The following is a 22,390-nucleotide window of genomic DNA, read 5'->3' on the forward strand; positions in this document are numbered from 1 at the left end:
TGATTTAAAAATAATAATTTTAAGTCAAAAATCAAAAATCAAACTTAAATGATTTAAATCAGAAAATAAAAAATAAAGAAGACCTACTTATGATTTGTGACTTATTTTAAATTATTATTCTTATATTTATCAAACACTTCCAAAAATAAAAAAATTGACCAATTTTTAATTCAATCCAAAGAGCAATGAAGTCTTATTCCCATTAAAGAAAAGAAAAAGTCATATTCCCAGAAAGTGCTTGGTATCTTCCAATTACCTGTTTCACCTGTCGTCAGTCATCATCCATTATTCTATTCAGTTTCATTGACTTGGTGTTCCATATAGAGCAAGCAGCAGACTGGAGCAGGTAGAAAAAAGGACACTTTTCTTTATCTTCAGAGCAGTACAGTAATGGAGGAGCCAAAAAACTCTCCTCCAATACAAGGGGTAGTGATAATCACACTACCACCTCCTGACAACCCTTCTTATGGCAAAACCATAACAGCATTTACACTCTCCGATTCACCCACTCATCAGCAACAAGAAGAAGAAGAACCACCACAACGAAGCCAACCGCATAACCAAGATTTAAATACAGGCGTTCTTCGTGCTTCTTTAGAAAGATCGTTCTTTTTCCGCCCAAAAATCGTTTTTGGACTTCTGGGTATCTCTCTGATTGCCTTATCTTTCTGGTCTTCACTTACCCAAGAGACCCTTTTTGAATTACGTGATGTGGAACACGATCATAAGAGTTCCAACAGTTCGTTTATTCTTCCTTTGTATCCTAAGCGTGGTGGTGCCTGGAATTCAAGGACGGATGTTGAATCCAAACTTGGGAGGTTTGTGGATTTCAAACCGGATATCTTTATGGATCAAGAAAAGATTGCCAAGTCTCTTTCTGCTGCAACTAAGTTGGACTCTTCTGTTAATTTTCCTGTTAGGGGTAATATTCATTCAGAAGGGTAAGTTTCCAACTGAATTTCCTTTTGTATATTTGATTTCATGATTATTTCTGAAGTCATTAACTAATTGGTGCCTGTTATGTGAATTCTCCATATCCATTCCATTGCATTAAGGTCCTTTACATATTTAGAGTCTTGTCACACAATTTGACTGTTTTTAGCTGGTTGTCAACACTCTACATGTGAACAAAATAAAGAGTTAATAACCCTTTACTGGCAGAATTATATCAGGGCGCATTGCGAAAAAGGAAAAGCTGTTGTCTCATGGCATCTGTATAATGATCAAGTCAAATTATTGTAGTCGACTAGGACTTGTAGAACATGATGATAGGAATCTCATTAATTGACAAAGTGATCATATGAGTTAGTCTTTCAAATTCATAGATTATATATTGCTTGAGTCACAACTCATGAGAGAGGTTTTCACATTTTCCTTATCAGCCTATAGTGACATTTTCTTCTCAGTCTAAAGTCTAAACCTTTTTTAACTTGCTCAACTGTTGCCTGCCAAGGAGAACAGGAATGATAACTTGACTCTCCAAAGTGCCTATAGAATTTTCATCTCAAAGGTTAAACTCAGGATGCCAGGTCTCTCTAATTGAATAACCGATTTATTAATAATTCCCCGTACTCTTCATCTTCGAAATTTGCAGTGCACTCTAAGTGATTTTGTTGCTATAAGCCGTAATTGGGTCATGAATTGTTCAACTGGAGTACAAAGTTGATTTTAACATCATTTCCTGTATAGGTTGTACTACACATCTATGCTTGTTGGGAATCCTCCTAGGCCTTATTTTCTTGATATTGATACGGGAAGTGACTTGATGTGGATCCAATGTGATGCTCCATGCACTAGTTGTGCCAAGGTGATGCCTAGACCTTGCTTGTGTTGTTACTAGTTGCTTCTTCTAGTTCCTCTTATTATCACTAGCATAACCAGAAGGTGCAAGCTATGATACTACTATTTGATAGGGAGATGGGGAAAACAAGATAGATGCTTTTAGTTAATAATGACATGTAGTTCCATATACCATGGCATTAGTCAGACACACTGCAGATTGTTATTGCTCTAAAGACCACACGTCCTTTTCCCAAATAACCAGATGAGTTTTGGTCAAAGTTTTAAGATATTCTAATTCAAGTGAGAAATGGTCTAATGTTTTCGTATTTTTATACTTCTTGTTGATGTCGTCTTTATTGGTTCAGAAACAAAGCTCATTATGAAGGATGATGATGTGATAAAAGTGTGTTGTTCTGTTATTGGTATTGAACTTGGAGTCCCCATCTTATGCTCGCCCCTCCTTTTTCTGGGGTCTAGTCCTCTCATTGCGGTGAAGTGCTCTTGTCAGAAATCATCTGTCTATGTCTTACTTGTGGGCCCTTTGAAAGGAGTTGATGAGTGTGACATGCCTTATACACCTTAATATTGCACCTAGGTAGTGGTGGACGAGGTACTGGGCCTCTCCAATCACACTTTCTCCACCACTTGAGTTGCCCAAGCATAGTTGGAAAGTCTGCTCTTTATTTTCAAACTTGTGATCCTATATTAGTTTCTAACGTTACAAGCTTTCTCAGGGAGCCCACCCATTGTACAAGCCCAGAAATGTCAATATGATACCTCCCAAAAACCCATATTGTGTTGAGGTTCAAGAGAATCTGAAATCCAAGTATTGTGATAACTGCCATCAATGTGATTATGAGATAGAATACGCTGACCGCAGCTCTTCTGTTGGGGTTCTTGCAAAGGATGAACTTCAATTGGTGCTTGCAAATGGGACAGAAACCAAGCCAAGTGTTGTTTTCGGGTAAACGTTAATTCAGACCCTTTATTTTGTGGCCATACTACTTCTTTATAAAGTTGTAAGTTTTGGTTTGTGTTTGTCAGCTGTGCATATGATCAGCAAGGCACACTTCTCAACACTTTAGCAAGCACTGATGGGATCCTTGGACTTAGCAGAGCTCCAATCAGTTTGCCTTCTCAGCTAGCGAGTCATGGGTTAATCAACAATGTTATTGGACATTGTCTCCGCACTGATACAAATGGGGGCTACTTGTTCTTAGGCAATGACTTTGTCCCACAGTGGCGGATGTCATGGGTCTCTATGCTGAATAACCCTTTTCCGTGAGTAAAGTATTTTGGTGGCTGTCCCATTCCTTTTCAGTACTAGTATATTTACTCCTCCTTTAGCTTTGCTTATAATTAAGGTCTGGTTCTGTCTTTTTGGTATTTGAGATGCCTTATTTGTTCTATTTCTTGCTTGCTTTAGGTTATAATAAGATCGCCAATTTATATATCTGGTTCTTCTTCACATAAGCTTTAAAGGTTGCAAACTGCTTTCTCTGTATATGGAATTTTCGTCATCCTCTGGTGCTACTTAAGAAGAGATGCTGACAAATGTCCAAACTATAAAAAGCTAAACAAAAGAATGACAGAAATACTTCCATATCATGCTTGTATCATTTTACTTGTCTGAGTTATCTTCTTTTCAGTTTCTGTAGGTTCTGATTACTTTCGCCCCTGTATGTGTCCTGACTAAGGGTATATTCTTAGGTCCTTATTAACCCTCATCCTTTATGTTCAGTAATCTTTATCAAGCACAATTGATGAAAATGAACTATGGAGGCAAAGAACTTCGATTAGGCAGCACAAGCTATGGACAAGGTACAGTAGTGTTTGACAGTGGCAGTACTTATACATATTTTACAGATCAAGCATACAAAGCTTTGATTTCCATGGTAAGTCAGGCTGAGAAATCCATTCCTTCAGAAGATCACAATTTTCTTTGATGATTATTCACCAACTATTTGCACTTTTTTTCACGATGATTACAGCTTGAAGAGATTTCCAGTGAAGATCTTATCAAGGATGCATCAGATACGACATTACCCATTTGCTGGCGAGCTAAATTTCCAGTAAGGTAGAACAATAATACCTGTTAATTAATGATTGGTTGGCGGAGTTGACAGTTAAATTCGGAAGTTTTATAGTACTTTTCAGTGTTTCCTCTGGTTTGTTTATGCTAGCTGTTAGTGCTTTCAAGAAAATTTTCTTCTAGGGCTAGCACAGTGATACAGGAAATAATATCAATTGAGAGATCCTCAAATCAGCACAAAACCTTTTGCTTCACTTTGTGATGTAACTTTTGATGCCAAATCTAAATGGAAATGATTTCTGCTTGAAGCCAGAGTTACATTTACAAGCCAGCTTCAGTATGCTTGATCTGCTTTGTTCTCTAAAATGTTGATCGAAAAGAAGAGTTCCCTTTCTTCATTCCCGTTTCTCTTTTTCTGTTGACTCATTACTTGTATAATTATTCTATTTTGTTATTTGCATGCAGATCCATTGAAGAGGTTAGACAATTCTTCAAACCTCTGAACCTTCAATTCGGAAGCAAGTGGCGTATTGTGTCCACTAAGCTTTGGATTCCGGCAGAAGGATTTTTGACTATAAGTGTGAGTAACCTCTTACTTTTCTTGGTCATTGGTACTTTGCCGTCCCCTTCCCCCTCCTCTTTTGCTTCCTCTCTCACCCAACAATGGAGAACTATTATACTGCAGGAAAAGGGTAATGTGTGCTTAGGTATACTTGATGGAAGCAACGTTCACGATGGTTCTGCTATAATACTTGGAGGTATTGTTTCCTAAATTGACAGAAAGTCATTATAGACTTATTTTAGCTGAATAGATGTTCACGAGCAATTCGTTAGTCAGTAGGACTTGGAGCTTTTCTAGATTTGACATATATATATATATAATCCTTTCTGAATATGATCAGTAGTGTTTTAATGGACTATTATGGATTTGAGCCATTAAAAAGTTATGATGAAAGCTTTTTGCTATTAACTTGTTAGCCTCCTGGTAATTGCACAACCAATGAATCTGATGACAAAAGTCCATAAGCTTTGAACATAGGAATTTCATGTGCTCTGGTTTGAGTTTTAACTATAGCTATCATTTGATTCTTCTAAAGTAAACTATTCCGTTACTTCTGTCACCCCTTGCAGATATTTCACTACGTGGCCAGTTGTTCGTGTATGACAACGTTAACCAGAAGATTGGGTGGATTAGATCAAATTGTGAACGGCCAGAGAAAGTTCCCAGTCTTCCATTAGAGAACAGTATAACGTCATTTCTGCAGTGATCGCACACTGTTAATCTTCCTATTCTATATGTTTGGGAAGAGGCTGTATATATTTATTCTGCTTTCTGATGTAGCTATGGTCATAGTGTGCATATCCAATTTTAAGCTTCATTTTTTTCTTCTATTTGATGGAATGGTAATGAAATCGCGAGTATTTGTAGTACAAAATTTGAACACTTCAACCAAATGTTTTGAGCAGTCTATTAAGTTATCCCACTAATTGTACCATTTAAAAGCAGATTGTTCATGTAAAACACGTAATCCCATTTCTCCAATTTAATCAACCGCATTTATAATACTACTGCCCCACTAGACGAAATCGGATGTAATGTTATCTTCCATTTTTTGGGTTGGGAGGTGTACGTTGGTAATGTACTTTGTGGCGACCTCAAGACAAATTTAGCAAGTTTGTAAGCACCCAAGAGCGGAAATCATAAATTCAAATCCTAGCCGAGATAAAAAAAAAAAGCGGGGGGGGGGGGGGGGGGGGGGGGGGGGAATTCTTCCTTATGGTTGTCACCTTAGCGACAAAATTACTCAGTACTTATGCTGGTGGACTGTTGAAGGTATCTAGTCAAATAATTGAGATGGCGTGTAAGTTGAGTAGAATAATTGAGGTGCTAATGTCTTCAGTCAATTTTGTGTACAAGACGGGGAAAACATATGTATCAACACTTGCCTCTCATTCTACTTTTTAAGTTTTCCCTGTTGGCATTCTCATTTTCCCAGAGAAATCTGTCCTCGGCAACCCTAATCAATATGTAAGTCACTCTTTCTCCAGATTCCACAATACTACTAGTTCTAATTCATGAGCAATTTCCTTGAGAAACCACCAACACAACATAAAACCTGTGCTGAAGTTCTATTGTATTTACTTTTATGGTGGGTTGAAAGAAAAGTGCTGGTCATACCTTGAAGTAACTTTTCTTAGACGATGTCCAAATATGCTGACAAGAATGATATTTGATATCTAAAGACGACAAAAGCTGTTGTACATCTTCGTTCACACTTGACAATAGACAAGGAGAAAACTACATTTGAACTATTCAATTTCCTTTAACCTAGACAACATCATCACTTGGTTGCTTGTAGGGCTTGGTTGGCGAAAAACCTAACATCAACATCTGGGTCCTCGCTAAGTTCAACCAAACACGGTCGAATTGTGTTCTCCACAACCTGTACATAAAGACTCATGGTTAATATTGGCAGACTCATTAATTAGAAATCCAAACTCTTTCCTCTTTTTCTTTCATTTTTTAAATCTTTGATTTCCTCTATTTCCTTACTCCTGCAAACCCACCCCGACCCCCTTAAAATAAAAATTTCCACTGTTTAGAAGTTAATTGACTATTAAACGTACACTACCAAGATTATCATACCAGATTAGAATTTGACAGAAAAGAAAATGGTGAAACTATTTGACTGGCAAGTCATCACTCAAATTTCTGTTCTTTACACACTTCCAGCAATAAAAACTCATCTCGCAGAATTCATGAGGTGATAAAAAAAAGTCCCCTATCAAGCATTTCAAGCCAAATCTTCACTTTTAACTTTCATGAATATATTAGTCATTACATTATTACTAAGGTTCAGTAGACAGTCTATCAATCAACTATACATCATCCCAAAATGATTGGATAGGCTATAAATCCTTATTTTCCATTCTGCTCTATTCGGACGGGTTCATTTTGTTCATTTATTGTTATACCTGGATGCTGATGTAACTCGTGCCAAGCGGAGTGCGACCAAATGCATTCATTAATACAAACAATCATCATAATTTGCCTATTTTTATACTTACCTTCAACCTAGCATAACTCTCCTACTTTGTCGGGACTTGGGACTAGTTATACGGAGTTCAAATAAGCTAATTAGTGTAGGTGGAGTTGCTCATTAGATGGTCTAATTTACAAAAATAAAGGAAATGCATGAAATACACAAATACACGCATGTCAGCCTTTAAACCAGGGAGAAGTAAATTGACACTTACAGATTGTTCAACTATTGGAATAACAGACTGCAACACCTTAGCCACATTGAACTTGATATTCGGTACCCTGGAACATATAAGTTAGACCTGTAAGTGTAACAATTACCCAACAAAATGGTAGATCATAAATATACTGAGCATTAACCTGTCTTTTGATGCAGCAATTATAACTGGCAGAAGTTTGGAGCAAGTAATTTCTGAGCCCATGACAGGGGCAAGAAGAGAAATTGCATGAAGGATGGTCATCCGGTAAAGATAATGTGGGTCATTGATCATATCCAACACCTGAAATATGAATCAGTCAAGTTATTTAAAGAGGAAAACCTAAGACTCCCACCCCCCAACCAAAAGAAATGTGAAAGGGTCTAATAGTTGAAACTGAAGTCAGATAATGTCCACTAAAAAACATTGATTCTGGAAAAGATATTCCACATATCACGACTCATCAAAGAACAGACCAAGAAATGATTTCTTCATGATCAGAGATAAACAATGTATGAAATAGAGAACAGTAGCATTAAATTTTTTTTGCTTGAAGAAAAAACTGCTAAATTATCGCAGCACCAACTATTAACCAGCTTATTAAAGGCAATAGCAAAACCTGTGGAATTATATGCTCCATTGCCCATGTTGGACCGAATTCCTCAGCAAGGCGCTTAACATTGTTTGCTGCTGCATCTCTAATAGAGTAAACCTGCAAGTCGACAAGTGATAATAAGGAAGACATAAAAGAGAAATACAAGAACACTACAAAGAGTTGCACAACGCCATGCAATTTGTTTCATTTTGGGTATCTCCTGAAAGAAGTCAGGAAGGATGCACAAGTAATATTCAAGATACTAAGTGGCCAATACAAGAAGCAGCATAAGATATGATCTCAAAAGGTTGAATTGAGACCAAAGAATCAGGATAGCAGAACTATTCCATCAGTGTAAGCCAGTGACCTAAAATATAGATCCTTCCTGAGTAAGCAAGTTCCCTGTATTATGACTGAGCAAAATCCCATCCTCGATCAGGACATCAAGAAATGGTATTTCATAATTCATATCATGTAGCATTCTGTCCAATAATGGCTTTCCATCCATGTATGAGAAGGTCTAACATGGACATCACATCAGAACTCTTTCCAGAAGTGCCACTTAAAGAGGCAGTCTCAATAGAAACTTTTTTTAAAAAAATGTCATGTATTATTGCTCCTTATAACTTTACGACATTAATGTGTCTCTCATTGTCAGGATATGCCTATCATGTGACCAATTCCTACTGACATGCTGACTTTCTTTCTTCCAAAACAAATGCTGCTTCCCAGAAAACACAGTCCATAGTGATTTTTTATGCTTTTATACCACAGTCCACGGAACAGGCATTTGGTTACAATCACTTTATCCAGACATAAACTAGAATATTCACAGTTCTTTCTTTCTAAAGCATCAGCAGACATAACAAGTAACAGAAAGCTTCGTACAAACCTTATCTTTTAGCCATTGCATGCACAGAGCACCAAGCTTGTCATCAAAAAAACCGACCCCCAGCTGACTAGCCAATAGAGGTATATACTCAATTATAGCAAGCCGAACCCTCCAGTGTCTATCCTCTGCAAGTTCAACAATTGCTGGCAGCAGTGATTGGGAGAGCAAATCAATTCCAATTACCTGCAATACATTGATTTAGTTTGAAATAGGAGAACATGAAAAACGTGATATAGGTACGTAGATTCAGAAGCCACCAAGCCTCAAATAAGGCAAAGTATCTTCAAGTACAGAGTTATAATAATGAATTATAGCTAACCTGGTTCACTTGATCAAGCTTACTGATAATATTCAAACGAACATCAGGAAACTCATCCTTCAGAAGAGAGAGGAAAATTGGGAGAAGCTGCTCGATAGTTGCATCCTATAATAACAAGTACAGTAACATTAAACTCCTGTTAGAGACATAATTGACTAAACATTGGACAAAGCTGCAAAGAAAGTCAAGTGTATTCCAAGAAAAGGTATTATTTTGGGTTCAAAAACTATATTGAGAACGATATTGTAAATGACTATCATCAAAGTCAAAATAACATAAACGCCATACTGGCTGTAAGACCGAGGAAAAATTTCTTCAGGATAAGCTGCTAATCATGTGCTTACAGTAATCGATAACATACTGCTAAAATATGTTTCCAACTTTGGACTCGAGAAAAGGTAAGAAAAGTTAAAGAAGGACTAAGCAGACAGAAGCACAAGGGAATGAGCATGTTATAATAGGACAACAATAAGAAGCAACATGGACAGAACCTGAACTTTACTGTACTAATATATACCGTAATTAGAGAGCAAACTCAATATTTTGGTGCACTGACGAGGGTATTTATACCTTTCCTAAAATAGGAGCCATTCCCATGATAACTGAAGCCAAAGCAGAACGAACATGCTGGGATGAATCTGATGATAGTTCCTATGAAAAAAGAATGTGCTTTAGTTAAAGTTACAAAAATCATTAAGGATCATTCGATGATTGATACTTAAATGTACTAGGAAAAGGAATCACACAAGGAGACATTATCCGTAGAAACCAAAAGATAGGAATACGGGACAGATAAATAGAGAAGGAACTTCATAAAGTTTCTACCTTTACACAAGGAAGGATATGCTGGATAGCTATCTCAGGGCTCAAAATACGGCAGAACTTAGTCACCTTGCCAGCAGCAGCTATACGCACTTCAGCCTCATTATCACGAAGTAGCCGAACATAGGCAGGGACCAAATCCGTCCTGATGAATTTTATGATGATCATAAGTTAGTCATAAGGGAGAGAACTTGCTAGAAAACCTAAAATAGAAAAAGAAAAAGAAATCCTTGTGGTGAGCAAAATTTGTGAGATATTCATATCCACATCATGTTCAGTTCCGAGCATGAAAAAGAAAGAACAGAAGATTCAGGAACGAAAAAGACATACTTCATTTGACTGGCAAGGTTGAGTTATCAAAGGTGTAAACCGTAACACAGATTAGAGAACGTGAGAAATGCACAGTATCACAAATATCTACCTGGTACCCTCCGGTCCAACTGCCTCACAAAGTTCATAAAGTTGATTTGCAACCATGTAACGAACACGCCAAGACTTATCCTGTTCAAATGGATAAACAGGTAATTAACATCAGTAACTACCGTCAGTATGACACTACAAACTGACAAAGCAGCACTGTTTGGTTGCATGAAAATATCACATTAGTTGATCATACAAATAAGCAAAAGAACCAAATTCCAGAAAGGAAAAAAGAAAAGATCAGCATAGGGGTTATATCATCAATGTCATTTGTTGGAATTCACTGACAAAACAATAACTAACCCCACCCCCCACCCCAGCGATTATGTCAGGGTAAAGAACGGCAAAAAGGAAAAACTTAGTTCAGCACTTAAATCCTCTTCTACAACTTCAAGGCCTGAAACAGTTTGCATCCTTTCGAACTACCTTCCATGACAGAGCAAAAACTTAGTTCTTCACAACTCATAATGGATAAAAAAGGATTTATTAGGATTTTTTCAGCCTATGCATCAATATGAATATACTTTAAGCTCATGCTAACAATTTAAGCTTCACTCCAGCTATAGTTGGGGTGTTGGGGAAATGTGAAACAGCAAAAGAACTCCCAGACAATCGCCTAATACCTCGTCAAGCTTAAAGTGTCAGGGCTGAGCAAAGCTACAGTCACACGTGACAAACGAAATACAGCACCAATATTACTATAAGATATCCAGAAAGACCACATGGCAGAAATCTTCATAAACTGCATTTGCATGCAAATAAAAGTTCAATGTAAAGCTGGTGGCCAACCTGCGCAAAATTAACTATGACGGGAAGAATTTGTGCTACACAGTCTTTAGGCTCCAGCAGCTTCCCCAAAGCAGCACAATCCTCAACAGCCAATAAACGGACAGAATCTTGATCTGAATAGAACCAATTCCTCCTTAGTCAGACTAATATAAATTAAGTAAACCAAATAGAGCTCAACAAAGACATCAAATATTAGCCACTAATGGAATATTGGTATGGTCAACAGAAAGCGAAACAATTCTTAAATAACGCACATGTCAGGCTAGTCCTTGACAAATAGAAATTAATCAGGCTAAATTTTTCCTATGAAAAGGGGAGGGTAGACATGATTTGGTAATGGATAGCTTCAACATTTATCAAGTTTTAGTGTATACTGAAGTATCACCCACACTCATGAACTGATATATTAAGACAAAATGAAACAGTCCAAGTAATTAGACTATGATAATTGTTCCTCTATCTCAGATGAGTGTATGCACTCAAATCTAATGAACAAGAAAGGACCCTTGAAGATGTACCAGAACATGCACACAAATAAAGAACCTCAATCAGAGAATTTTTTGAGAGAAGGTATATTTTAGTAAGATAAAGAGCACCAAACGTGTGCTGTATTTCAAATGACTTTGACCTTTTTGCATGTTCATTTAACTGTTGAATAAAGATGGGTGTATCAACACTAACTTTTACCATTCTTTCCAATACTTCTCTCATACTTAGACACTATTATGAGCTGTGCTACTAGAGTCAACAGAAATGATGAAGTAAAATAATTCTGAACTGTTATTTACTCAGACAGCATATTGAGTAGCCCAAGTGCTAGAACCAATCCTAACATCAAAGCAGAGCCAACTTGGAAATGCTCATTCCAAAATAATTCTCAAAAATCATACTAGTTATCCCCAAACACTATGTTAACCTAAAGACTAAAGAGAACCATAAAGAGCCAAACAGAATTAACAGGAGTTCAAGGACTCCAGGGTCAAGAAAGATTTTTGCTCCAAAAAGAGACCACTTTCAGAAAGCAAATTTCGACATTCCAAAGAAAAGATAAAATACAAAGAGTACATAATGAAAATACCATACCATCCTGTGTCAGGGTCTCAAACATTGACATGATGTCAGTCTTCAGATGGGGTTGTTCAATAGTCGCAGCAAACTTTCCAAGATTTGTAGCAGCAGCTCTCCTCACCATAGGCATATCATCTTGGCAAAGTTGGCTATATATGGTTCTCAGTTCATTCTTTAATGGCTCTGGAGCACTAGGATAAGCAATGTGAAACAATCCACAGGAGGAAACTCGAGCAGTGAACCACTCTCCAGCAGCCAGTCTCTGGTTACAAGAAACCACAGAGATGTTACACTACGTCTCAAAAGATAAAAATAATAATTTTTGAACTTGGTAACTTTATCTCAAAAGATCAATTTTGAAGGATCATATCTATGATACGAGCACTGATCTATTATTTTACCAACCAATGAAGGAACTAGCAAATTAAACACAAGCAGTAATACCCTAGCATGGACTTGGCTATATTTCAGGTGTCCCAAGATCCTAAACTAACACACACGCGTGCACCATCTGTATTTAGGCGATATCTTCAATAAATACATAAGCGCTCTTGTTTTATGTGACCTTTCTTTTTCATATAAGCCAAGATAAGAAAACTTTTTACCAGGTGGTGTATTATCTATTCCCAGAATTAACATTTACATCAAGTAAATTACATCGGAAGTTTGAATCACACACAATATCCTCCTCATAACCTAAGTTACTCGGACTCTTCACTTTGGGTGCCGCACCCGTGTCGACACGATGTGGGGTGTGGGTGCGGGATCCATACCCGCTCTAGTCAACTAGTTTTGGGTACTTTGACCAAATTCAAGGGAGAAAATCCGGACAGATTCGATGATTTCTATAATCAAAACAAAAACTAAGGTGAAATTGAAGAAAATGAAATACCTTGTATAAATAAATTTCTATTGCCACTCCCTTTCCTTTTTATCTCCTTTCGGGATTCTCCTCATGTTCTCCACATAATATCTCATAATTTAGGTTTTATAACTCTATTTTTAGACATTGGAATTATTTTATGCCGAATCCCCGCACCCATATCCATACATGGATCCATACCCATATCGGAAACCCATACCCGAGTCCAAGCAACTTAGCTCATAACCGATTCAAACTATTCTAAGGGACAGTGCATACCAAATATAGTAACCAATTTATATGTTTCCTCAAATTCTGCACCTCATTAGAGAAGGATAACCTGAAGGGAGCATCTTTAAAAGCTCAAAGATTATTTACAAGATCTCTCCTGCTGACTCATATAATGAACCGTGAACCTTCATTTCTTTCTACCATCTTTGCAATAGTCAACGTGAGACAGAGAATCAAATACCAAGAACAACGTTAGCTCAGCATTTATCTCAGCATCCTCTGACTTGCCGGAGAATATGCGTTTTTTTTTCTTTTTTTCTGTTGTTCTTTAAAAAAAAAAAAACTGAAAAGATTAGATATGTTTTCTTTATTAAACTAATTGAAATCAGCACCTACCATATTGAAGTTGCAGCAGCCTTAATTTAAGGTCTCAAAAGCTCACAATACCAACCAAAAATGAGAAAAAAGGAATAACCCTATTTTACAGCAGGCTGACCTATACAATTATACTAGAATATAGGAGTCACCAATCTTACAGATTTTGTAGAGCTATATAACAAACATAGAAATAGAGTCAAGCAGCATTTCAAAGCTATTAGGACAATCGACAAACCTTCACAAGTGGAATAAATGACTCCACCAAATCCGATTCCTTCATTTGGGACCCAATTCTGCATAATGACTCAACTGCCTTTTCTCTAACACAAGTTTCCTCAACACTACAAAGACCTTCCAAGGGTGGAAGCAATACATGCGCATGTTCAACTCCTCCAACATATGGAATAAACATGCCCAACTCTTCGGCCATTGCAAGAAGAACTTCGTCATCGTCATCGTTGTTCTCACTTAGAAATGGAATCAACTCTTTCCGTGTTCTCTCCTCACCAAGAGCACGGGCGATGGTAGACAATCGCCGGATTGAATTCAATCTTAGCTGAATGTCTTCATTCTTCAACTCATCAATCAAAACCGCAATAGGATACAATGGTTCATCAATACCCGACATGGTTTCTCGCAATGTGAAAATACCTGTCTATATATATTCATGACAACTCAAATTATTTAACTGTACAAGAACAATAGATATTTCGAAAGATCAATAGCTGGGATTTCATTCTTTTATTATTTTTAATAGAAGACAATTAGTAAATGTCCGGAAAAATATTCATTCACATCAGTAAATTAACTATGGCTGGCACTATTTAGCATTAAACAATATTTCCATCGGTATAACAAATCTTACTCACTTATAAATTAAAGACATGAAAGATTTGCATGAATAATGAAGTGATCTGATCGAAACAACTAACCATAGAAGAAATTAACTAATCAAACTGACAACAAAAAAAAAATCGGTCAAATTACTGATCTTTCGCATTTTCCACTCTACATTTGTGATCGGAAGCATAAAAGTAACTTGTAATTAATGCGCATATTTATGAAGCAGTTTTTTCAGATAAAATGAAAACTGACTTCGATAGCGTACAGAAAAATTCAACATAATTTAAGCGACTATGTGTCTGTCTAGTTTATAGGTTGAGTGAAAGCTTGAACCTTAAGATACAGAAAATAAAAGGGAAAGAAGGTTCTAGAAAACCGAGATATCAAAGCCGAGGCATCTAGACTGTATCCTCTGTGTGTGTGACAGAGAGATTCGTACCTGAGAAGCAATAGATGGAATGAGAGCAGCAGAAATTGATCAGAAGACTGATCTATTGCCGGAGAAGATGAGAAGGATCTGCTATTTCCGGTGCTTTTGGTTTCTTCTTCTTTCCTTTTTTCCTTTTATTGGCATTTTTGGGATTTTAAATTGTTTATATTTTCTTTCCCTTTATTTTTATTTATTTATTTAGAGTAATTAATTATTTAATGACTTCCTAATACCGAAAACCTCTTTTACTAAATTACTAATGACCAAAATAAAGAAAAAGAAAACAATAGAGAAAAACTCACATTAATGGAGTATAGATTTCATCTCATTAAATTATTAATAATATTAAATTTATTATAAACATATCTTGTGCATAAATATTTACCAACGGAATGAACCAAATCATATATATTTCAAGTCATTCCCAATCAACACATAGTACATTTTATTAGTAAGCATTAATTTGTTTCTTATTTTATAAATTTATTGTATGAGTTATGCCATTCGTTCTTTAAATATACTAAATTTAATGTTTCTTAAAATGAATTTTGGAAATAACATGGTGTAAGTAGTAAGTTATTTTTTAATTTCTTAAATTAAGCAATTAAAAGTTATTTTTAGTATATTGAACTATAAATAAAAGGGGAACTTTCACATATAGCCACTCAAAAATAGTCTAATTACTCTCCATAGCTATAGTTTGATAATTACAATTCGTAGCTACATGTTATATGGAGGAGAGAGGTGAGAGAGAGGGGGCAAAGAGTGGAGAAATGTGAATTGTACATGTATATAGGTTAGATAATTGTATATTATACATATATATTTGTATATATGGCAAGCGAGATTGGGAGAGGGAGGAGAGAGGCGAGCGAGATTGGGAGAGGGAGGAGAGAGGCGAGAGAGAGAGGGCAGAGAGTGGGAGAGAGGTGAATTGTATATGTATATATGTTAGATAATTGTATATTATACATATGCAATTGTATATATAGCAAGCGAGATTGGGAGAGGGAGGAGAGAGGCGAGCGAGATTGGGAGAGAGAGGAGAGAGGNAATGGTTAGTAGATATAAATGTGGGGTTGTTTTAATAAAATATAAACTCATGGATCAATTATTGTATTAAAATATCTCAAATCATGATATGGAATCACCATATAATTCCATATCATGGTTTTTAGAGAATATGATATCACCTATCATGATACGGAATCATGAGATGGAATTAGCGTAAAATCGCATGTCCAAATACTGATTCCATCTCACGATACTATATCGTCATATGATATCGCATGGCCAAACGCCTACTTAGTAAATGAGCAAAGAACATCGTTTTATTCCCGTATCTTCACTTTTTTGTACATTTCTTTATTGTTGATTTGGAAACGACATTAAAATTATGGAGAAACCCAAGATAGCGACAAAAAAAAAAAAAAAAAAAAACGTAAGCAGAAAATGAAGTAATGTATATCCCCACTTGACTTGCATTCCTTGACAAGTTTTATTAATCTTAAAGAATAATTAGTTTAATTTCATAAAAGAGAGTAAAAGTATATATATAAATTATAATCGCAATTTAAACTTTAAAGTATTAATTTAAGGAAGGTCACTCAACTTCTATTTATTGCACCAAAATCAATAATTGTTTTTTTCCTACCAAAGAGTCTGTTTGCTTTAATCTGGGAAGCCACTAAATTATTTTTCACTGGTGAAGTTTGTCAAGTATCACAAAGGCCACCAAACATTTTTATTTTTGTGGCCAAGAAGCTTTCAACTTTGCCCAAGTAAAATGTATTTTGTTTTCTCATAGTGACTTTTTTCTGATACTTGCGTGAAGTTGAGTGATTTATTGACGCAAAGGACTATCATCATATTTCCTTTTATCTTGCGTGATTATTGTCTATTGATAAATTTATCCCGGTTACTGATAGTTAAAGTGTAAATGTATATCGAGTTGGTGAAACGCATTGAGTGATTTATCGACGCAAAGGACTATCCTATATCATGCAGGTTGGCATTTCTACTTGTTCAGGTATGTAATCTCAAGTTCTACCTAACTGAAGGAAGACTGCATCTACACATTGATGCATGTATTCTGCTGTACTAACATCACAAAAATGCTACAAAGCTAGTAATCTTCTGTTTTCAGACACACTATAATCTCGAAAAGTACCAGAAATAAAAAGCACACCAAAGAATTGAACATAGTGTTAAACATGATATCCTGCAAGTGCAATCGTCTATCCCTTTCCTCCATCAATATCCTATAGACAAAGAAGGGCTCCGGGGAAGCAATCACCCCAAATCATCGATCATTGTTAGCTCAAAAGCAACTAGTGTAATCGAATTCACTTCTTAAAGCACCATGGTGAGTACAATTTTTTGTTGTAATAAATGATAGTTCATGTCTTCAGCATGACAAACACCTGGAAATAAGGTGTTTCGGGTTCTTTTATCGTACAATTTGGTATACTGCAGTAATATACATGATCCAACTCATCCATGCGACAAAAGTCTCAAAACTAACACAATATTGTATAAGATGAAACGAAAATTGCATGAGAATCACTCTGTGAGCATTCTTTTGACTTGTAGTTGAAAATAAAGAAACAACTTCCATACTTTCATCAGTATATTTTGCACTACAATTCCACATGGATACAAAGTATAAAAACGTCTACATTTCAGCTTGTAAGAGTAACTTTGAATCTAAGTTGGGCACTCTTAGCTGGACTTCTGTTTTACCCGTAATTATCACAATATGAAGACAGAATTCTTCATTAGAAGTGAACTTAGCAAACTTATCTATTCCAAACTAGGTGCCTCTTCAGTTGGATTTGACTCGAACACATCCGAGTTAGAAGCCTCTGGTTCTTCAAGAAGTTCTTGTGATTCCATTGCTTCCTTATACACAGGAGTAGCCTTGAAATCTGTAGCTCCATCGTTATATGTGGCCACAGCAATACCACATGCAATTAGCTGCCATAAAGATGCCAAAATCAAACGGGTAAGAACCCTATAAAGGATATTAAAAACACCACCTTAGAGAAAAAGAAGATGCAAAAATAGAAAACAAATACTAAGTTTTCCCTGCATTACTTCTCAATACATAACATACTGCAAAAGGTGTCTCAAGTTGTTCCATTTTCCCATTTCCATGGTTGTGATACCCAAACATAACCATTATGGAAAACAGGCATAGGCTTCCTCTAGATGAGATTACACCAAGACCCATCCTAATTTCTAAATATTAAATGACATGGCTCATCATTTTGGTTGTCTTCTTTGGTCAGAGAGAAACAACTGTTGCTGGTAATCCAAACTAATCTAAAGTAGCAACAAGAAGAAACAAGAGACTTATTTATAACTTTCATGACCAACAGCAAGTCGTCATGGGCAGTGCACCAGTCATTAAATAACCCGATAAAGTCGGATAAGCTAACTACACAATCTTTTAAAAAAAAAATTTAAAGAGGAAGCTAACTACACAATCAAGAATGAACCAATGGTAACTTCACCTGGTCAATGTAATTTTTCAGCTTTCCATTATTCCCTTTCATCTCATAATATTGTCCATATCGAAAAATCTTACAAAAATATCATTTTTTGCATATATGACAATGGAAAAGAAACCACTTAGTTTTAATCCTAACCTTTCATAAAAGTTAATGTTAGTCCAGTGCACAAAGCATCCCACTTTAGCATGGTCCGGGGACTGGTATCTTATGCACTGTGGTAGTGAGTGTGAACAAGATTGTGGAACATCTGAATATCTAAATGTGGGAAAAGAAATTTTGAACATGAAAAAGTTGTTCTTTATAGTCATTTGATCTGTTATAACCTATTGACATAAACTCAGCTATAATATTTTCTCTAATTTTTGGTATGTCACGAAGAATACAAACCAAACAACTGTTTCGCACAAGGCAGAACTAGAGTATTAGTTATGTGTTCGCACAAACCCAATTAGCTTTTGCTTAGACACTGGTATTAGGAAATTCATGAAACATGCAAAGTTCAGAAAGCATAAACTTCAAAACCTAGCTCCGCCTAATTCACATGTATTCAACACAAATAAATCAATTCAAATGAATGATTTAGGCAACATTAGCTTTTAACCAATACTATACTTAGATAAATTAGCAAAAGGGTTGAGAATGCACCGAAAAGAGAACACCAAAAGCCCACATATACTGAACAAAGAATCCAAATCCATCCCATTGAGGTCCTTCCCAAAAGTCAGTTTCCTCTCCAGGAAGCTTCGGAATCACAAAAGCATCACCAGTTGTTGTAGTTGCAGAAATCCTATCTTCACTACCAATACGAATATTGATCGTCTGGAATTCTTCTTCTTCTTCGTTTACTGGCTCTTTAGTTGAAATTGAACTTCTCTTGTTCTTCCCTGAAGTGAACTTCTTTGCAGCCAATACAGTGAATTGACTTCTTCTCCCCTGAGAGGGAAGTAAGAAGGGACGGCGAAGAGGGAATTGGGTAAACGGTATTTTTGTTGATGCGCTGTTGCAGAGAATTCGATTTCCTGTGAGAGCCATTGTTGTGGCTGATAAGAAGTGTGTGGACGAGACTCTGATGATAAACTACTTTCGGATCCGAAATGCGATCCGGTTCATTGGTCGTTAAGATCCGACTCACACAGGATATTTCGGTTGATTTTTCTATATATTAAAAAATTAGTTTCAAATCACCCAAGAAAAACTACCTTATTAGACATGCATTCATACCTATATATATTAATTTTATCTACACTTTTAAATAACTATATATCTTATGACTAATTAAGAGTTTATATATATATATATATAAACGAAGATATACTTAAATATATATGTATTTTTCCTACTAGATATATTAAATAGAGAGAAATGAATGAGATTAGGAGGGGACGAACGTGATGGGAAGGGAGACAGTCATGTATCCCAGTTACATGTGAATCACACTAGATATAAGTGTATGGTGTGATTCACATATATCTAGTATACAAGATACATAAGAGAGTGGTGAGTGAGATGAGAAGTAGGCGAGTGATATTTATCTATGTATCTCAGATATATACAAATCTACTTAGATACAATTTATCCAGAATAAATTACACTTAATTTTGACTTTATGTATTTCGAGCTACATGTATCTCCACGTATTTGAATGTACCTAAATCTGGTAAGATTCGTGATATTGCAAACTAAAATGTATCTAAATAATTAGCCGGTAAGATTCGTAATATTGCAAACTAAAGTGTATCTAAATAAGTATATACTTGTCTTTTTCAAATTGATTTCTAAATATTTAGAAGTTGTCTCTACTTAGTCATATTTAAGACAAAAGAAACGTTTCTTTCATTTTGCTTCAAGTATATTCTAAGGGGTCGTTTGGTAGAGTGTATTAGAAAATATAATGCATGCATTAAGTGTGTATTAGTAGTACCTTGTTTGGTACACTTTTTCATGTCATGTATAACTAAACACTCTATTGTGTATTAAGTTGTGTATTACTAATACCAAGGAATTCTAGGTATTAGTAATACATAACATTTAACACTTGCAATAGATTAAATAATTACAAAACTACCCTTAATGCCTTTTCATTTTCTTTGTTGTCATAAGTTTTTTTTTATTTGCTTTTCGGTGTCTTTTAATTTTTTGGTGTCTTAATAGGCTTTATGACCTCTTAAGTATCTTTTTTATATAAAAAAAATAATAATCCAATTTCAATATAATTTAATCAAATTTTTTACTATTGTGACGATAAATTTGATAAAAAAAATTATTTGCCAACTTTCCACAAAAAAATTTTGACGCAATAGTACAACTATTTAATATTATTTTTGCAATAAAAAGAAGAAGAAGAGTTAATGATGTTTTAGCAAAGATTTTTTTTGATATTTTAGCAAAGAACTTTGTTGCAAAGGAAGTGTACAAATAAATAAAGTGTGAAGGGTATATTTGTAAATATATATTTTTTAATATAAATTATGTAAGATTTGTTATTTCTAATACATCAAACCAAACAATGTCTAAGAAATAATGCTTGCATAACTAATGCACCCTATTTTGCATTATTCTTATACACTCTACCAAACAACCCCTAAGTGTAAAAAGTTTTATTTCTTAAAGAAATCAAGCCTGCCTATTTTCCTAAGTTAGCCAAATATTTTAAAAAGTCGGATAACCGCGTGTTAGCGGACACTTCAAGTACTTTCTGGGGCAAGCATACTCGGAGAGCGGGGGGGGTCCTTGGGGCAGGCGTTCTCGGGGTAGGCGTCCTTAGGGCAGACATTCTTGGGTCAAGCGTTCTTAGGGCAAGAAAACTCGAGGAGAAGGGGTCCTTGGGGCAGGCATCCTCTAGGTAGGCGTCATCGGGGGAAGGCTTTCTCGCGGTACTCGGGGTAGGCATCATCAGGGGTAGGCGCCCTCGGGGTAGGCGTGCTCGGGGCTGGCGTTCTCAGGGCAGGCATTCTAGGGATAGACGTCCTCAGGTTAGGCGTTCTCGGGGTAGGCGTTCTCAGGGCAGGCATATTCGGGGAAGACGTTCTCGGGTCAAGCGTTCATCTTTCCAATTTCAAAGATGTTAAACCCCATTTGAAATGAAGACCTCCGTGAGTCATTCTCAGATCAGGCTTTCTCAAGTCAGGCGTACTCAGGTCAGGCGTCCTCGGGTCAGGCATTCTCAGGTCATGAGTTCTCAAGTCAGGCGTTCCCAAGTCAGGCGTCCTCAGGTCAGGCGTTCTTGGGTCAGGCGTCCTCAGGTCACGCGTTTGCAGGTCAAGCATTTTAAGGTCAGGCGTCCTCGGGTCGGGCATTCTCCAGTCAGGCGTTCATTTTTCCAATTTCAAATATGTTAAACCCCATTTGAAATAAAGACTTCTGTGAGGAATTCTTAGGTCAGGCGTTTGCAGGTTAGGCGTCCTCGAGTCAGGCATTCTCAGGTCAGGCATCATTGGGTCAGGTATTTTCAGGTCAGGTGTTCTCAAGTCAGGCGTTCATAGGTCAGGTGTTCTTGGTCAGGCATCCTCAGATCAGGCATTCTCAGGTCAAGCGTTCTCGGGTCAGACATTCTCAGGTCAGGCGTTCTGAGTCAGGTGTTCATCTTTCCAATTTCACAAATGTCGAAGCCATTTTGAAGTGAAACATGAATTCTCGGAATAAGCATTCTCGGGTCAGCATTCTCATGTCAGGCGTCCTCGGGTCAGGCATTCTCGGGTCAGGCGTCCTCAGGTCAGACGTTCTCGGGTCAAGCGTTCCCAGGTCACGTGTTCTCAGGTCAAGCGTCATTAGGTTAGATGTTCTTGGGTCAGGCGTTCTCGGATCAGGCATTCACAGGTCACGTGTCCTCAGGTCAGGCGTTTGCAGGTCAGGTATCCTCAGGTCAGGCATCCTCGGGTCAGGCATTCTCCGGTCAAGCGTTCTCGGGTCAGGCATTCTTAAGTCGGGCGTTTATCTTTCCAATTTCAAAGATGTCGAAGCCTTTTTGAAATAAAGACCCCTGTCAGGCATTTCTCAGGTAATGTATTTTCATGTCAGGCGTCCTCAAGTTAGGCATTCTTGGGTCAGGCGTCCTCAGGTCAGGCATTCTTGGGTTAGGCATTCTGAGTCAGGCATTCTCAGGTCAGGTGTTCATCTTTCCAATTTCAAAAATGTCGAAGCCCTTTTGAAATGAAGACCCATGTCAGGTATTC

The 22,390-nt window shown here is 36.7% G+C and overlaps 3 protein-coding genes across 4 annotated transcripts; 1 reads left to right on the forward strand and 2 right to left on the reverse strand.

The window, feature by feature from the left end:
• The first annotated feature begins 306 nt into the window (after positions 1 to 306).
• Positions 307 to 5,181, forward strand: LOC125874006 (aspartyl protease APCB1). Its single transcript, XM_049554811.1, has 9 exons — positions 307 to 941; positions 1,690 to 1,807; positions 2,517 to 2,746; positions 2,827 to 3,063; positions 3,524 to 3,677; positions 3,774 to 3,859; positions 4,280 to 4,394; positions 4,500 to 4,572; positions 4,946 to 5,181. Exons 1-9 carry the CDS (start codon positions 391 to 393, stop codon positions 5,080 to 5,082), a joined length of 1,701 nt encoding a protein of 566 aa, XP_049410768.1. The 5' UTR covers positions 307 to 390; the 3' UTR covers positions 5,083 to 5,181.
• An 803-nt stretch (positions 5,182 to 5,984) lies between these two features.
• Positions 5,985 to 14,847, reverse strand: LOC125873057 (serine/threonine-protein phosphatase 2A 65 kDa regulatory subunit A beta isoform-like). Of its 2 annotated transcripts, none has more exons than XM_049553912.1 (13): positions 14,713 to 14,847; positions 13,666 to 14,081; positions 11,975 to 12,221; positions 10,892 to 11,004; positions 10,104 to 10,183; positions 9,686 to 9,827; positions 9,431 to 9,511; positions 8,861 to 8,965; positions 8,542 to 8,724; positions 7,674 to 7,766; positions 7,218 to 7,357; positions 7,073 to 7,139; positions 5,985 to 6,258 (listed from the first exon to the last, which is right to left on the reverse strand). In XM_049553912.1, exons 2-13 carry the CDS (start codon positions 14,056 to 14,058, stop codon positions 6,157 to 6,159), a joined length of 1,746 nt encoding a protein of 581 aa, XP_049409869.1. In that variant the 5' UTR covers positions 14,059 to 14,081; positions 14,713 to 14,847; the 3' UTR covers positions 5,985 to 6,156. The 2 variants fall into 2 exon arrangements, with proteins under 2 accessions (XP_049409869.1, XP_049409870.1); XM_049553913.1 differs by having other exon boundaries at positions 13,666 to 14,085.
• Positions 14,848 to 17,295: 2,448 nt separating this feature from the next.
• On the reverse strand, positions 17,296 to 19,329 carry LOC125873102 (uncharacterized). Its single transcript, XM_049553977.1, has 2 exons — positions 18,864 to 19,329; positions 17,296 to 17,679 (listed from the first exon to the last, which is right to left on the reverse strand). The coding sequence occupies exons 1-2, from the start codon at positions 19,248 to 19,250 to the stop codon at positions 17,506 to 17,508; spliced, it is 561 nt and encodes a 186-aa protein (XP_049409934.1). The 5' UTR covers positions 19,251 to 19,329; the 3' UTR covers positions 17,296 to 17,505.
• Positions 19,330 to 22,390: the final 3,061 nt, after the last annotated feature.

The sequence above is a fragment of the Solanum stenotomum genome, chromosome 8, assembly GCF_019186545.1.
Source record: "Solanum stenotomum isolate F172 chromosome 8, ASM1918654v1, whole genome shotgun sequence".
NCBI classification, from domain to species: domain Eukaryota; kingdom Viridiplantae; phylum Streptophyta; class Magnoliopsida; order Solanales; family Solanaceae; genus Solanum; species Solanum stenotomum.